Raw genomic sequence first — 17,483 nt, forward strand, 5'->3', positions numbered from 1 at the left:
ATCATTCAATATTCTTCACATTTCGGAAATAAAGCACAAAATATGACAGATCTTATCATATTTTCTGCCAACTTTGCTCTTACTCAAGGCAATCATGATAAACACCAAGCTAATATGACAACCAATTGAGTTATTATTCTTCAGTACGTCACTCATTGTACTTTTTCCATTCGAAGCCTTTTTCCACCATTATCTGTTTTGTCTGTAATCTTATTTCACTCAATCGTGTTTTCAGTTCCGTAATTGGAGTTTATTTATTAACGCCATTAGTTCAGTATCGGGTAACACAATCAGTTCAATCTTTCAAAAACAACTTACCGGGCGTTCTTCGGCTCTATTTTTTGGACTTCTTTGGTAAAAGAAAAACTCGCCTAAGTAATTAAGCAGAAAAACTTCCTTCCTATATTCGCCCTATTTGCTTGCAACACTTCCCAGATGATAATTGGATTTAACTGTGTCTTACGCGCAAAAATTCACCATCAATCGAAACGACTGTCCCCTTCACATACAATAAAGAAAGCGCTGATGCAATTTTCTTTCGTCTACCAACGATCATCTTACATTCTAATCTAGTTTTGGAACACACACAGGTGTTGTTCGTTATACCTCATGTGTATGGCGTTATTTTTGTCACGAACACAAGACTGTCTTTTTACTCTATATTGTACAGTTGTATAATTATAGTTAATAATAGTTATTGATTGTTTTATTATTCTCAGCCATCATCTCTCATCGCCCCCTTATTCTGAAAGCATTTTAGCAGTTTCGTTATAAGAATCCGTTCCATACTTTAGACGAGCATTCAGTAATACTCTTTACGATGCCCTGGAGATACGCAAGAGTTCCTATCGATATCTTGAGTCTTTCCTTTATCTGCAAGAGGGGAAGGGGCGGACCAAAACGTTTCTTATATTCCAGGAGATAGGCACTAAAATTTTAAAACAAGTACCATTTTTGCAATCCTTTCAGTCCACACAAACCCTGATTCTTTGGGAGGAGCACCTCCTGCGGCTGGCGTCGGGGAGAGGCGGGGAGAGGGAGAGGGAAGGAAGGCGAAGGGAAGGAGAGGAGAAGCGCGGAAGGAGAAGAGAAGGAGAAGGAGAAGGAGAGGCGAGAAGGCGAGGATAGGAGAAGGAGACGGGAGGAGGGCAGGAGAACGGAGAGGAGAAGGAGAGCGAAGGAGAAGGAGAGGAGAAGGGAAGGAGACGAAGGCGAGGGAGGAGAAGGAGAAGGAGGAGAAGAGAGAGACGATGAGAGGAGAAGGAGAGGAGCCAAGGAAGGGATGGAGACAGGAAGGAGAAGGAGAGGAGATTCGGCCCTCTCGGATCTACGAGCTCTCTCCTTATCTCCTTCTCTTTTCGGCTTCGTCCTCCTTCTCCTTATCCTTCTCCCTTTCCTCTCTTCTTCTTCTCTTTTCTCCTCTTCTTCTTCGTACGGCTTCTGCTGCGTCTGTCTTCTTCTTCTCTTCTGTCTTCTTCGTCTTCTTTTAACATGTATTTGAAGTACAACACTGATAGTTAGATGGACATCAAATACGTGGTAAGGCATCTAGCACGAAGTGTTTTGAAAGAGGGGCACTTCAAGGGTACTTGTGCTGTTATTTGCAAATTACTTTGGAATTGAATAAACATCAAGACATATTAAAGTATATATTGGATAGATTGGATCCCCCCAAGTGCGCATTGCAGACATCCATCTGGTAGAAGTTATGGATTGATATGATTATAATGATCCTATAATTGATTGACGGCCGGGCCAGATTGGGCTAGCATTAATCATCACGGGAATGGAAGAAGATCATTTTTCTTTCCCTTTTTCTTTTTTTGTTCCCCCCGCCTTTTAATTCATTCATTCATTCATTCATTCATTCATTTTTTGGTTTTTCTTCCTTCTTTCTTTCTTCCTTTCTTTCTTTCTTTCTTTCTCTCCATGCTTTCTTTCTTCCTTTCTTTCTTTCTTTCTTTCTTTCTTTCTCTCTTTCTCTCTTTCTTTCTTCCTTTCTTTCTTTCTCTCTCTCTCTCTCTCTCTCTTTCTTCCTTTCTTTCTTTCTTTCTGCACAGCTTTGTAATAACGTAACGTATAACATCTATACAGAAATTTTGCTGAAATTTTACATAACCACTTCCTAAATATCGAGTTCAACCTTCAAAAGGAACTAAACACACACGGTACTTCGAGGCAAACAATTGCTAGAGCTGTCGAAAATTTCTCGACGACTGATGCATAGTTGTCGTGTTCATCACTTGAAAATCTACCTACGCGTAACCTAAATAATAGATGAACTGCGATCTATCACGCCTACTCAAAGCTTTGTTCTCTCGCCTACTCTTAAACTAAACTAAAATCACCAAGTCAAGCAAATCGCCCCATCCAGATATATTGACAAACATGACAAGCTTTAAAACTTTAAAACCAATTTATTTATCACAACGCTCTCCAGGAGTTTCATGTTTACATGTCTATATCCTATAATTTAAATTATTTTATTTATCTTATTAATTACTTTTACTAAAAGCAACATTTGAATTATTTTCCTCCTCAATACTTGAAGTTGCTTGACTACCCAACTTGAATGCCTATAAATACTTTCCAATACGTGATAAATATGTTGGTTGTCGTTTTCTTAAAAGCATCGTGCGTTATTGATATTTTTGTTATTTTTTGCTTACTTTACTATTTATTCCGTTGAACACCAGAAACGGCATTGGTTTAATAAATGCAAATTCAAAATCCCTTTATCTTAACGGACATGTTTTATCGAACCCTGAATTTTAACTACAGCCCTAGGCTAATCTAAGTCACGGCTTTCTCACAGATTGAATTCGAATTTGAAGTGTGTTGGGTTTCAATTTGTGGGGGTTTCAAATTGAACAATCGGAAAAAACTCATGTCTCATCGCTATATATAGAATATGGTTCTAAACAAAACATTATTCACTTAAGGGATATTAATATGTGCTCAGAATTTGCAAAAACCAAGAAACGTTGGCTGTTTACACGTACGAATTCAACCATGACAGCCATGTCTGAAATCACCAGGATTTGGAAATACTCCAGCAGTACCAAGAATTGCTGCTTTGGAAGCTCTTAATCTTTTCAAGGATTTTTGAAGTAGGACAAAAGATTTTACATTATCATAAATTCATGTTATGGGGATTTTCTGAGATCTGCAGAAGAGCTAAAGGTAGATTGCAATCAATCACTGAAAAAAAGGGGAAAAAAACCTTTTTTCAAAGCCGTGGTTACATTAAACTATTAGTAAGAATTCTATAATTGATATGTGTATGGTATAAATCTGCCTTTAAGCCTTAGTTACATAATTAGATTATTACCAACACACACTAGTTGCTCGACTTTCTCGAACTTTCTTCACCTAAAAATCAACACCAAAAAAAATTATCGTCATTGAGAAAAACCATTTGGTATCTTATCAGCAAAGATTTTGATAGGCCATCGTGGGCCTTTTTCATTACTTTCCAAGTCGTTAAAATTGGTTAAAAAATAATAATGGTTTTTACAGGTCATTAACGAAAATCCGTATTACCGCTATCGCTGTCATAGCGACTGAAATTCAACTTCTACTGAGCTCGTAGCGTGACTTTTGCTGCTGGAGAAATAAAATACTCCTTTAAATCCGTAGTATTTCACACCAAACCCCCTCATTAATTAGACTTCACTTAGAATTTTCAGATTGTGAGTTATTCCAAAAAATCTTGCGTCAAAGTTCTTATGAAGTCAAGAGCTGCTTCAATACGTTTTATCCTAAATGTAAATTTTTAGATTTTCAAAAGCTTCGATTAGATTATACAACGCGTATTACTTCAAGATGTCATCGGCTTGCAAGCGTTACGAGATTTGTAAAAAAACATTGACGCTCCACTTTTCGTAGTTCGAGTGTTTCATCCGGTAATTAGCATATTAGTCTTGTCTTTTATTCTGTGGTGTTTCTGTAAAGAAAACACACATTGACTTAGTACTTTGTTCCGGTTCGAGTTCTCTTGCTTTTTGTGCCTTACTTTACCCTGGGTTTTTGAAGTTTTATTTTACATTATGTAGCGATTGCAAAAATTCCACGCTTCTTTGAATCCAGTCTGTTAGATATGGATTATATGAGCTGCGATATTGTTCCAAACCATGTTACAGTTGTTCCATCTCCATCTTCTGAGGCTGCGCTGTCAGAAGCCCAGCATGCGAAAACGTCGGCACAAATCGACTTGTAACATAGGTAACTATTCTTTTCAGTTCCTTTTTGTAGTTTTGGACATAAATAAAATAAATAGCGGGGTTGATAGCCGCGTTCGATACCCCAGATATCTGCGCAAACTGATAGTATAGCATCCAATTGCATCCACGGGGAAACTGCCAGTTGTATTTGAAGGAATAAAGCAGTAGAATGACACCGTAAGGTGCCCAGCATATGGTAGTCGCAAGGACAATAGTGATGGCAAGTCGCACTACGGATCGAGTTTTGCGATCCCTTATAGCATGTTCCCGCTCAGATCTGTTTCCAATGACTTTCTGTCTGATTATGAAAGCACAAATATTGATGTAGATAAAGCTTAGTACGATCATTGGAATGAATATAAAGGCGACGACGATGAACGTAGTGTACGCTTTCTGGGCTTGGGCGTGATCAAATGCTGGTTCCCATTTGATTTGACAGAACTGATGTTCATTGCGACTTACTAGTTTGTAAGCATATAAGTTTGGAGCCAGCGCAGCGAAGCTGATGAGCCAAGTCAAGGCTATTGTGGCACATCTTGGAACGTGGCAAGTCCTCTTGTGGCGTAGTGGAAACATAACAGCGCAAAAACGATTAAATGAGATACAAATAAGACTGAGAATGGAAACGGCCGGCGAAACATCAGCTAGAAAATAAAACACTTTACAAAGAACCTCTCCTGGAATACCAGATATGTCCCATGCCTGAGACTGAGTGAGTATTTCCTTGACTTTTCGGGAAATAATCAGAACCGGGACTAATAAATCTGAGACTGCCATGTTAACGATAAAGTAATTTGTCGAGTTTCTGAGCGATTTATTTCGATAAACAACGATGACAACCAGAACGTTTCCAACCACGGACAAGATAAATATAATGACATACAATACCACAGCGCCAATGCGGGCAGCTTGGGAATCCCATATTACACAGTAAGGTTGTGAAGCTTCAACTGTAGTGTTATTCATCGTAGAGCTGGAGTCTTCCGCAATATAAACAAGCTGGTCTAAGTTGAGAACTTTTCTTTCTAAGTCCAGCCAACCAATGGTCCGTTTGACTTAATAGTTTATCACGTGACTGCGCAGTCTCAGTCTGTCAATATAAACAGAAAAGGTCGTAATGGTGAATGGTTTCATCGTATTATGAAAGATTCAAAACATACATTTATTTTGATACCGCTAAGCTTTTAAACCACCGCAAAATACCAATAACCTATTTTGGCATATCAGAGAACAATCGGATATGTACTACTTACAGTGTTTAGATTATACACTTAGGATTAAAATGTCGAAGACTGGATTCCAGTCGATCGCGACACGGTGTTTTCTTTAATCATTCTACTCGAAAGAGAATCCTTGTCGAAGAATTGCTATCATATTTTGAAACAAACAAAGAACTGAGCCATTGAAGAGTTGCGTGCCTACAAATGACCTAAGATGTTATTTCAGAGTTAATAAGGGTTCAAACCTTGCGGCCGGGCGAAGAAACACGCGATTTCACGACCTCACAGTTAATGCCGAATTGAACATTTTTAAAGTACGTTCTGATGAAATGCACATAGAAGTGAAGTTACTAGAGAATCCGTATGCACAGTGAACGACTGAGTTGATCAGTGAAGTGAAGCATGAGTGAAGTAAGGCGCTCGAGTATAACAAGTGAAATGATATCCTAACGTCATTATTGACTTAAAGCGCTGCCAATGAATAACAACATATGACAACGTAATATATCTGGTTTTTAACCTAGTTGGTTTCTATAGTAACTATTAGACTAATTAACTGATATCCCATCTGTTTACTGATATCATATACAGCACACTAGAGGCGTAATCAATTCAGCATGTTCGACCTTTGAAAAACAAGCCTAATAATAACTGACTTCCATGCAATGCCCATATCTTAAAATGTATAGATCGCTATCTTTTAGTGCTACCAAAGCAAACGCAAGAAAATGTTAAACATAGACATAAGTAAGATACTCCTTGGAGTTTTGAATTAATTTGCAAAAAGCTGTTCCGTGAGTTTATAACACAGCGCTGAAAGATTAAATAGCTAGCACTTCACGGAATAAAGGAATCATTGACACGTGTTATAATAGAATACGCCTGTTAGTCTAGTTAAAATATAATTTTGTTTTTCCAATTTCTTCGAAGAATTTGTGTTCAAGGTAATTACTTATAAGAACAAAGGAGATGGACAGTGGATCGTCATGTGGTAAGGGTTTTCGCCTTAGGGGGGTGCCTTCTTGATTGTTCACTTTTCACTTGTCTAAGACTGTTATTGTTATTACATATCTAGAATCTAGAATGTGAGACTCAAGATGATTGAAATCTGGTTTCTGAAAAGACAAAGTCTTGGAATCAGGTAATAGTTTATTAAATAATTGCAAGGTTTTCTATTATTCTCTTCTCTTCACTTCTCTTCTCTTCTCTTCATTTCATCAGGGAAAGCGGCGCGGGCGGAGAGGAGAGGAGGGAGAGGAGAGGAGGGAGGAGTGAGAGGCGGAGAGGGGGGATAGGAGGGAGAGGGAGAGAAGAGAGTGAGGAGAGGGAGAGGAGGGAGAGAGAAGAAGAGAGAGGAGGGAGCTCTCTTTTTTTTCTTCTCTTCTCTTCTTTGTTTCTTCTCTTCTTTCTTCTGTTCTGTTCTCCTCTCTTCTCTTCTGTTCTCTTCTCCTCTCTTCTCTTCTCTTCTCTTCTCTTCTCTTCTTCATTCCATCCCATTCATTTTTTCATGCGGCATTCCATTTGATTTCATTCCTATTTTTCTTTTTTCTTTTCTTTCTTTCTTCTTCTTCTGTTTCACGGCTCCCTTGTAAACAATGTGATAATTTGACAGGCAATCCGTGTATAACTAAAGAACAGTTCAGTTCAGTTCAGTTCTTTCTTTCTTTCTTTCTTTCTTTCTTTCTTTCTTTCTTTCTTTCTTTCTTTCTTTCTTTCTTTCAACTCTTTACTGAGTTTTTAAAAAGAGCTCTCTCTTATGACGGTGCAAAAGTGTGGAACTCGTTACCCCAAAGTGTCAGACTGTCCAATAATTTAAAATCTTTTAAGAGGAATCTTTCGTCTGTTGGTCCTTAACACTTTAATTACTATAATATTTTGGGGGGGTAGATGAAAAAAAATTTTTTTTTTTCATAATCTGTCTATATATTCTTAACGTTATTATCAATTTTTGATATATATTACCTATCAACTCGGTTTTCTTGAAAACCAATTTGTACATTGATGAAATTTCCCGAGATTAAATAAAAGACATCTCTCTCTCTCTCTCTCTCTCTCTCTCTCTCTCTCTCTCTCTCTCTCTCTCTCTCTTAAAATACCTACGATTTTCGTGGTAGAGAGAAGTGCTTAAAGTTACCGAAACCCAGCACTGAGTTTTTAAAAAGAGCTCTCTCTTATGACGGTGCAAAAGTGTGGAACTCGTTACCCCAAAGTGTCAGACTGTCCAATAATTTAAAATCTTTTAAGAGGAATCTTTCGTCTGTTGGTCCTTAACACTTTAATTACTATAATATTTTTGGGGGGTAGATGAGAATTTATTTCATAAATCTGTCTATATATTCTTAACGTTATTATTAATTTTTTATATATATTACCTATGAACTCGGTTTTCATGAAAACCAATTTGTACATTGATGAAATTTCCCGAGATTAAATAAAAGACATCTCTCTCTCTCTCTCTCTCTCTCTCTCTCTCTCTCTCTCTCTCTCTCTCTCTCTCTCAAGACAAGCAATTAGATCTGGTGATCAACAATCCTGGAGTGAGTATAAGAGCTTTAGAAACATGGTTACTAACGAAATTAAGAAATCTAAAGTTTCTTACTATCACTCTAGAATTAAAGACAATTATGGAAATCCTAAAGCACTGTGGAAAACAATAAATAACCTTACTGGTAGAAGCAATTCTACAAGTAATTCCATCACTGAATTAAAAATTAACAATTGCACTTTTAATGACCCAGCAGAAATTGCCGACTTAATGAATAATCATTTTTCCAGAATTGGCAATACACTGGTCGCAGAGATGGAGAGAGGTATCATTGATTTCCAGGATTTCCTCAGACCAGTTGAATTTAATTTCAATTTTGTGGAGATCTCTAGTGACTTAGTTCTGAAGTTTTTAAGCAATATGCCAACAGATAAAGCCACAGGACTGGACAACATATCTTGTCGGCTTTTAAAAGAAGCTGCTCCCATAATTGCTCCTATCATAGCTAATATCATAAATACGTCATTTGCTAAGGGAATTTTCCCTTCACTTTGGAAAAGAGCTAAGGTGATCCCTCTACATAAGGCCAAGGATCGTAATGATCCAAATAATTATATGCCAATATCCATTCTCCCTATTTTATCTAAAATTTGTGAGAGGGCAGCTTATGACCAATTATATGCCTATTTTAATAAATTCAATCTCTTAACTAAGTATCAATCTGGCTTTCGACCCTTACATTCTACTGTTACTGCTTTATTAGAGGCTACAAATGATTGGTATACTAACATGGATAGTAGCTTAACTAACCTTGTAGTTTCCTTAGATTTAGCGAAAGCCTTTGATACTGTTTCACATGACATCCTAATTTCTAAACTTAAGCACTATGGGGTTGGTGGAGTAGCATTAGATTTCTTTCGTTCTTACTTAACTGATAGAAGTCAATGCTGTACCATTGAAACCTATACCTCAAATCCAGTAACTGTAACGAGCGGTGTTCCACAGGGCTCGATTTTAGGTCCGTTACTGTTTATAATTTATATTAATGACTTGCCTCATTGTCTCGAAATTAGTCAGCCTCGTCTTTATGCTGATGACACCCTAATTAGTTACGCATCAAAGTCAACTACTGAACTCTATGATAAAGTGAATTTAGATTTACTGTGTGTCAGTGACTGGCTATTGGCTAATAAGCTGAGTTTGAATGTAGTAAAATCTGAATATATGTTAATTGGATCAAATTTTCAGCTTTCAAATTTGGGAATTTCTTCGCATATCATGATTAAGGATCAAGAGGTAAAGAGGGTAACCTCTTCAAAACACCTTGGTGTGTATTTAGATCAAAACCTAACTTGGGATGTTCATATTGAAAACTTATGTAAGAAAACTGGCTCTTCCATTAATGGTTTAAAACAAGCCAGAGATTTTGTCCCTCTTGATACCTTAATACTTATGTATAAGGCTCTTATTCAACCGTTATTTGATTACTGTGATCTTGTTTGGAGTAATTTAAACAAAGGCCAAGCAGACCGACTTCAAAAGTTGCAGAACAGAGCTGCCCGAATCATAACCTTTCAGGGCTATGACATAAGGTCAGCAGACATCTTGCAACAATTGAATTGGGACCGCTTGGCTATAAGACGCGAAAAGCGTCTTTCTCTCATGATGTATGATATTTTGCATGACAATACTCCATCTTATTTACAAGATCTTTTCTCAAAAAGTAAGGATTCAAATGCTTATAAATCTAAATTGAGAAATATCGAAGATAAATTAGAAATTCAAACCATTCCAAGGACTGAATTCCTTAAAAAAAGTTTCTCTTACAGAGCTAAATTATGGAATTCTATTCCTTCACATATCCGAACTTCATCCTCTAGGTTAGTTTTTAATAAGAATTTGTCTAATTGGCAGTCGGATAGTACCTAGTCACTTTATATTTATCATTTATACGCATTTTAATAGCTATATATATAGTTCATATTATTTAATTCATTTTTAAATTTATCACATATTATATGTAAATCTCTTTCTTATGAAGTACGACTTTCATGTAAAGAAGTGTATGACACTTATGAAACTATCGTCCTCAAATAAAGGTGCATTCATTCATTCTCTCTCTCTCTCTCTCTCTCTCTCTCTCTCTCTCTCTCTCTCTCTCTCTCTCTCTCTCTCTCTCTCTCTTTCTTTCTTTCTTTCTTCCTTTCTTTCTTTCTTTGACCGCATAAAATAGAAAGCATAAAATCCTAATCAATCGGGTTATTCTCAATGATAACCCTAAAAACCTAGTAATACAAAAGCAGGCTGGTTCAAATTTAATATATAGATGATAAGAGTTTGTTTTCTCTATCAAATAAAAAACGCCGCTCAATTTAAAACCGTGTAAAATTATTGATTGAAATAGAAATCAATTGAGATCTACTAGAGATACAGTACGAAAGCCCTAGAACAACATCGCACCCTAACAACCTAACAGCTCGATTTGTGCTTACATGATTATAATCTTCTAACAATAGTGATGCGGTGTTGCGCCTCGTTGGGGACAATTTTTCTTTTGTGTAACACCTGCTTTATGGCAAATTATCTAAATACATAAATATACCTGGGAGGGTAACTTACAAGCACCGAATCTAATCTACCTCCACGACTGCAAAAGTGAACTCCATTAACCCTTATTTACCAGGGTAGGAGACGGTGGGGGAAATTGCCCAACTTCTGGTTAAAGCTGTTTTAAGAGTGAGCTGAGTGTTTAGACTGCCGTTGTTGTGAAAACAGTCCTTTTGCTCCTGATTTCCTGAGCGGGTTTGGGAGCTACGACAAAGTATAAACCTCTTTATGTTCATTTTTCCTTGTGTGATTTATCAATAGATTGATCTTTAGCTGTGTTTTTGATGTATTAGATCAGTTAAATCCGCTCTAAGCATTTCCCGATCCCACAACGGGGTTCTAGATAACATCAAAAGATAAAGCTTCTAAATGTTTCTGATGGCTAGTAAACACTAGCGTGGACTGCGTCGGTGTTTCTAATGTTTCTGAGTCAATCCGACGAAGGACTAACGTCCGAAACGTCAGTTCCTATTTTCACTACGGTGTAAAACTTATCAATCTACGATAACTGCTTCTAAATGTTTCTATGACTACATTACTAGATGAACAAACTGTAAAAAACGCTGTAAAAATGAGGTAGTAAAATCTTGCGTAACTGCTCCTTGCTCAGTTGGGCGCTGTCGAGAAAGAGATCGATCCAAAGAACGTTCTTGAATATGATATCCTAAAGATGTTTGTATTATATTCGTTAGTTAGCAGCTGAAACTTAAGAAAATACGCTGGAAGTGAAAGTTCTTCTTTGTATACGAGCACGACAGTCGGTGCTTCTTATATTTCTAAACTAAAGTCTGTTTTTTGACAGATTAACCAGTGCTTACTATTGTTAAAACGCGATACTTTTTTTAAAATTTTCTTTACCTATCATACTATAGTTAATAGCCAATTTCTTCGTGTTTTACAGGCGTATGGACGCCCCGCTATTAGACACTAGACTTTATCACTAAATCCCGAAGCGACGTTCACGGACATTGCTCGCGCGCAACCTTTCTGGGCAGGGAGTTAAGTGCGCGCGCGCTCATCGTGATGACGTCATTTGATTGCTTTTTTTTCATTTATTTATTTGATAGACAAGATATCAAGGAAACAAGTTTTTGGTTTCATCAAACTTTCATAAGCTGTAAAACAAAGTCGGCAAACCCTAATTGAATTACGTTTTTTACTTTATAATTTCTAAATTTACAGCAAAAATTTTAAGAATCTGACGATTGGAATCAAATCGAAATTACATGTTTTGTGCGTAATGGTTTTCACAGCCGCCATGTTGGATGAATTTAACAAAAGATTCGTTATTAGTCTCTTGTTATATCATCCAACATGGCCGCCGTGTCTTTTGTTATTTCATTCTCTTGGGAATGATTGAAAACCAGCAATAGCCCAATAACATTTTATATTTTCAATTTTCCTCATAAAATCGAAGTGACAAGCATTAGACCTCTTCGGCTCTGACGTAATGTTTTCCCATTTCAGACCACGTGTCATTTCCTAGAGTATCATTTCTTTGTCTAAGGTTTGCGCTCGGTTGCACATGAAAAGACACATGAATATGGATACAGCTCAAACAAAGAATGTTATTCTCAAGGGAATGACACGTGGTCTGAAATGGAAAAACATTACCCCAAGCCGAAGAGGTCTGTTATTGAGTCATTTTCTAGAGTTGCGTGAAACGCGATCAAAAATTTTTTTTCAGTAAAATATAGCTTGTTTTTGACCGAGTCCCAAGTTTGTGCATCAGTAAAAACGTTACTGGATACTCCCGTTATAAAGCAAAGAAATATTGATCGTAGTGCTTTTATTATTGCAATACTATGCTTCGAGTCAGGATATCTGAGACGTCGAAATTCGACGTCCTCTTCTAACCAAACCGATATTTAAGTGTATTGATGCGCGTGCTTTTCTGAACACTTATAGGACAGCCGTTTGTTCCATGCTAATAAGTCTGCGGCAAGGTGACGTTTTACCCCCGTCTCTAGACCATAATCCTTTTCACACTGCTTTTATTCTTTACTTATGACTATTGTTCCTGTATTCTCTAAGGAAACAAAAATTTTAATATGAAAGAATTTTAAAAACTATTATGATATAGAGTCGGGGGTAAAACGTCATCTCGCTTCAGGCTTATTCGCAGTCAGAATTCCAAGATTTTTAACGTGTATTCACCTGGGTTTTTTTAAAGTTTTTATATGACATAAGAATTAAATTATACTAGGTAGAACCAATGCGCCGGATACATGGTCATTACACCGACTGATCTATTACTACTATTATCATGTAGTAGAACTATTTTAAAACTTAAAAGTTGACTTAATTAAGTAACTGAGTCATTTAGCGGCACCAGCTGAGTTTTTATCACAAAAAAATCAAGTACTTAGTGATTTCAGCTCGCTCTTGACTTTTCGAAAAGGTCAATTTCAATATTTGATGCTTTTAGGATAACGGAAATTAGTCCGCTACCAATAGGATGTTTCATGAATTTTTTTCTTTCTTTTTTTACGTCTTATCCTCGTACGAGTGGTTCACTGGCCGTCAAATTTTAATTGATTGCGCCACCGTAAGTACGACACGATAAAACTTCCCATAGCGACGCATTTGCATATATTTCCATTCTCGTTCTCAGAGTCGATATTTCTTGCTCGACAAACTTTCGTCGAGCATGCGCAGTAAGTAATAATTTAGGGTTGTGGGAACGAGAGTAAAATATTTTTACTCTTCCAAACATGCGCAGTTAGAGAATACCTACAAGACTAACTATTTCCAAAGCGAGCACATTCTGCTCAGTTATTTGCAGACTGAGTATTGAACCGAACCAACTACCGACCCATGAAGGTCATGCGCATCGGAATTTCGAAGTCTTAATCACTTGACTGATTTGGAAATACTTTCAAACAAATGGACTCGAAGAGGTGCGCTGGTCACGGGTCACTTATGAAGTCTAAATAACGTGAATTTAAGTGAAAACACTTTCAATGAAAATCCAACTCAAGGTTACAGTACGAAATTGGTGACGTTCGCGTCAATCTGATGGCAGTGCGGAAAAAGACTAAAGAGGATTATCGACTTATCCTTAGACAATGTGTCGCCTCCGCTTTTTTTATCCCACTAAAAGTTCTGGTTTCTGGTCTAGTGATTATAAAAACGAAATCCCAAATCGAAATCAGGAGAGAAACGTTTTGCGCACGAGGGGCCTAGGGTAATACAGACACCTCTGTAGTTTCCGTGATTGGCATATGTGCCTCCTGTTTTCCTTGTTTTGCCGTTGTCGTTACACGTTTGTCATGGGAGACCAAGAACGCGCTTGAATCAAGACTAGTAACCATGATTTTCTTGCCAGATTATTATTTATTGTCTACTTGTTTTAGAACACTTGTACTTGATCTCAAAGAAAATAACCATTTCAGTATGTTGTTTAATATTTCCCCAGGATTTTTGCACTATATTCACATGCACTTTGGTTATATTGTATTAATAGAATGTAATTGGTTCCTATTTTCGACACTGCAAAGAAGCTTTCTCCGCGATGGCGAAAGGTTTACGATTCCCGGCACTCTTGGAACTCTCGTGCTACTTTGGGAGTCGTCCACAATGATCAATTATACTCTTTCTCTCTCTTTTTACTCAAACCGTTTCAAAATCTATGTAATTACGCTTATTTACTTCGTATTTGCAATTCTTTATAAGTCAGTGAAACGAAGTTGAATTGAATTAAAGTATATAGTGTTGGCAAATATGCAATATAGTTCAATTGTCCCAAGCACCGTCTATCGACTATTCACCATAACCTAACATGAAGCGCGTATGAATCAACAAATAATCCTTAATTATTTACAACATGACTTTTTGAAAGCAATTGGGGGCATGAGCTTTCTGCCGACCTAACTTGATCAAGGCTTGATCACAATGACTGGAAGTCCCACTTGAGTCGAAAGCTCAGCAAAAATTGCTTTCAAATATTTTGGTTGAGATTGCTGCTGATCTTACTAGATCAAGGCTTGATCACAATGACTGGAAGTTCCACTTCAGCTGAAAGCTCAACATAGATTGCTTCCAAAAATAAGTTGTACAACTTACTGTGTATCTTTGAATCATAACATTTCCAAAAAAAAACAAAACAAGGATTTACATGATTGAAAACCGCATTGACCGCTTATCCACTTATATTACACATTAATGAGTATTTACTGAATAACGAATAAATCATATCAAGGTATTTTAATACCTTATTTATATATAGAAAAAAGATTATATTACCATCACTCTATTAAGCCCCGTTTACACTGGCGATTTTTGCTGCGATTTTTGTGGCCTTTTTTCGGAAATATGAAAATTTTTGTCCCATCCTTCAAAAGAGACATTCGTGTAGGAAAATCTTGGTATCCTGAAAAAAACTTTACAAGTAAATTCTTTACCATTATCTATTATGGACAAAATCGCAAAAAAAAAATCCAAGCAAAAATCGCTAGTATAAACAGGGCTTTACAGCACAAAAGTCTTCAACTGATAACAGTTTTACTGATGTTAGTACACTTTTTCCAGCTAGATTGATTATTTTTCTGTCTTACTTATTCAATAATACCTGATAAAAGCTCCTTGCTTCTTTGTATTGGTCAATCGACACTACATTAGTCGAATAATAAATATGATATATTCATTGAATTGAAAATTAAAAGCTTTGTTAAGTGCTGCCTTTATTTTACTGTTCGCAGCTCTTAAATGACATCAACGAATTTAAAAGTAATGGATGGATGAATGGATGATTTATTAAACAGCTCTCAGAATCAAAAGTTAACAAGTTGCAACCTAGCTACCTTCTGAATATTACATTCTTAGATAACTATCTCATCTATACAACTATATAACTATCTTATCTCATCTCGATTGCATTTATCCTGTTTAACATCACAGGCTACATGCCCCGCACGGGCGCGTACAGCTTTGTTTCAATTTAAATCCATCCCCCGACTTCCCGTACAAGACTCATCACTTCGAATATTCCAGAAACAAAACTGGGAACATCTTAAGCCGTAATTTCATAAATGCGCTAAAATAATCTGGAGTTTTACGTCCACTAATAGCTTTTATAATCGTATTTCCTTTTCCCTCGATAAATATTATCAGATTTCCGTAAGAAAATACGCCTTCAATTTGCAAGGTCGTAATATATTTTTAGATGCACGCTTTCAGTTTAACTCTCTATAAAGAATTGTTGATCGGTGATGCAACAAAGTGATATAAAACTTGTATCGGTTGAGGAATAAGATGTATTCAAGAAATTAATGTCGTTTAGCTTTTTTTAATTTAAAGTAATCTATTCGTCGACGTATCTCAGTTTGTCTTACAGCGTATATTATAGAATCTTTCAACGTACCTCGACTTTTGCAGCCTACTTCTAAATCCAAATCTAAATCTTGCCTTTTACCTTATTTCAAGGCCTTAATGATTTTTTCCCATTTTCTTACTGAGATGTTTTTGTGTCTTATTTTTTGATTTTGCTATCTTGCTCTCTATATTTTCATAATGTTTTAAAATATTTTAAAATAATGACAGTGATGGAATACTACCTTTTTCTCTCGCTTTATACAATGACATCTTATATATTATAAAATTAATTGTATTATCGTCTACTCCTAATATGCAGCCTACTTAAGTCAGGCCAGAAAAAGCGATTCAAATTGCACTGAACTATTTTAGAGAGCAAAGGCAAACCAAATTGTGATTTGGAATTAAAAAAATATCCCACTTATTTTATCAGTATTGGGTTTTTTTATTCAGTATCAATTAAATCTTTTAACAACTTACCTTTTCTTTTTGCTATCCAATAGTTTTATTTCTAATTTAGTTCGTCTTTGGTATGAGGTATTCGTTATCTTGATCGTAAAGATATCATCAAGAAATTACTGTTGCTTAAAAGAAAAGCCGAAATTTATTTGTCCAACATTTCAAATTCGTAAATATTTCAACATATTCTAACTTTTCAAATTTGAAAATCATATGATATTTCAATTTATTCTTAATGATGATGGCACAAATTACAAAAAAAAGAGAAGAGAATCCCTCGCGTTTTTATTATTACTACGTTCTGCTTCTACTTCAAACGTTGTTACATATAGGTTTTGAAACTGAAATTAAAGTAAATATTGTATGAATAACTTCCGCTTTGGTCAATCTCATTATTGCTATTTTTCATTCCTTTAATACTCACCTTGATTTGCTAAATAAATATAAATAATGTTTTTTTCTTTTTAAAATTGTAGCAATATATTGTACGTCTGAGATAGGAGTTAAGAGCCGGCCGTAATGCGCTCGAGAAATATCCTGGTCAGTTGCAATGAAATGGTTTTCTTCCCCTAACTGAATCTGCTTTATTTAACCGTATCCTTCAGGGTAGAAAATCCAGACACGCGAAAAAAAAAAAAAAAAACAGTCATAGCTATAACTAGTGAATTCAATGAAAAAATCGAGTTTTTTGTTTTCTTGGAAACGAAAACTGTATTCAATCTTTTTTGAAAGTGCGCGAATATTCTTCCTCAAAACAATCAATCGTTTGCAAAATACAAAGAGCATTTAAACTGTTAACCATCAATTTAAAATTATTATTTCATTACCTGCCTTTTAGAAGTAAGATGTTAATGTAGCTTCCTCCAAGGAATCGTGTTGTGAGTCACACCTATTCGAGGACATATCTCACATAAACCTCGTCTTTTTTTTTTACTGCGTACACTATTAAATCTTTTATGCACGCGAGTCCACTATGCAGCACACTGAAATAAGGCTTGTCGTCTATCGACTGAAGAATCTGATTCGATGAGTATATCAGTTAAGAAAATTATGCAAATAGAAATGATCAATGACATCATCGCTTTGTCAATCATATCCGTCCTATCTGAAACGCGTGAACTGGTTTTCTCATTTGTTGAGAATAGCAATGTAACCTTTGATCGATGATGAAGGTTG

At 36.1% G+C, this 17,483-nt stretch overlaps 1 protein-coding gene across 2 annotated transcripts; it reads right to left on the reverse strand.

Moving 5' to 3' along the window:
• Nucleotides 1-2,429: 2,429 nt before the first annotated feature.
• Nucleotides 2,430-17,277, reverse strand: LOC116293637 (QRFP-like peptide receptor). Of its 2 annotated transcripts, none has more exons than XM_031701091.2 (2): nt 17,135-17,277; nt 2,430-5,313 (listed from the first exon to the last, which is right to left on the reverse strand). In XM_031701091.2, exon 2 carries the CDS (start codon nt 5,187-5,189, stop codon nt 4,137-4,139), a length of 1,053 nt encoding a protein of 350 aa, XP_031556951.1. In that variant the 5' UTR covers nt 5,190-5,313; nt 17,135-17,277; the 3' UTR covers nt 2,430-4,136. The 2 variants fall into 2 exon arrangements, with proteins under 2 accessions (XP_031556951.1, XP_031556950.1); XM_031701090.2 differs by lacking the exon at nt 17,135-17,277 and adding an exon at nt 5,477-5,830.
• Between the last annotated feature and the right edge of the window lie 206 nt (nt 17,278-17,483).

Source organism: Actinia tenebrosa, unplaced genomic scaffold (assembly GCF_029948245.1).
Source record: "Actinia tenebrosa isolate PJP-AT-01 unplaced genomic scaffold, QUT_ActTen_1.0 PGA_scaffold6__47_contigs__length_16458017, whole genome shotgun sequence".
Lineage (NCBI taxonomy): Eukaryota > Metazoa > Cnidaria > Anthozoa > Actiniaria > Actiniidae > Actinia > Actinia tenebrosa.

Excerpts from the sequence above, each read along its gene's own strand:
- LOC116293637 (XM_031701091.2), bottom strand. The coding sequence starts at position 5,189 with ATGAATAACACTACAGTTGAAGCTTCACAACCTTACTGTGTAATATGG.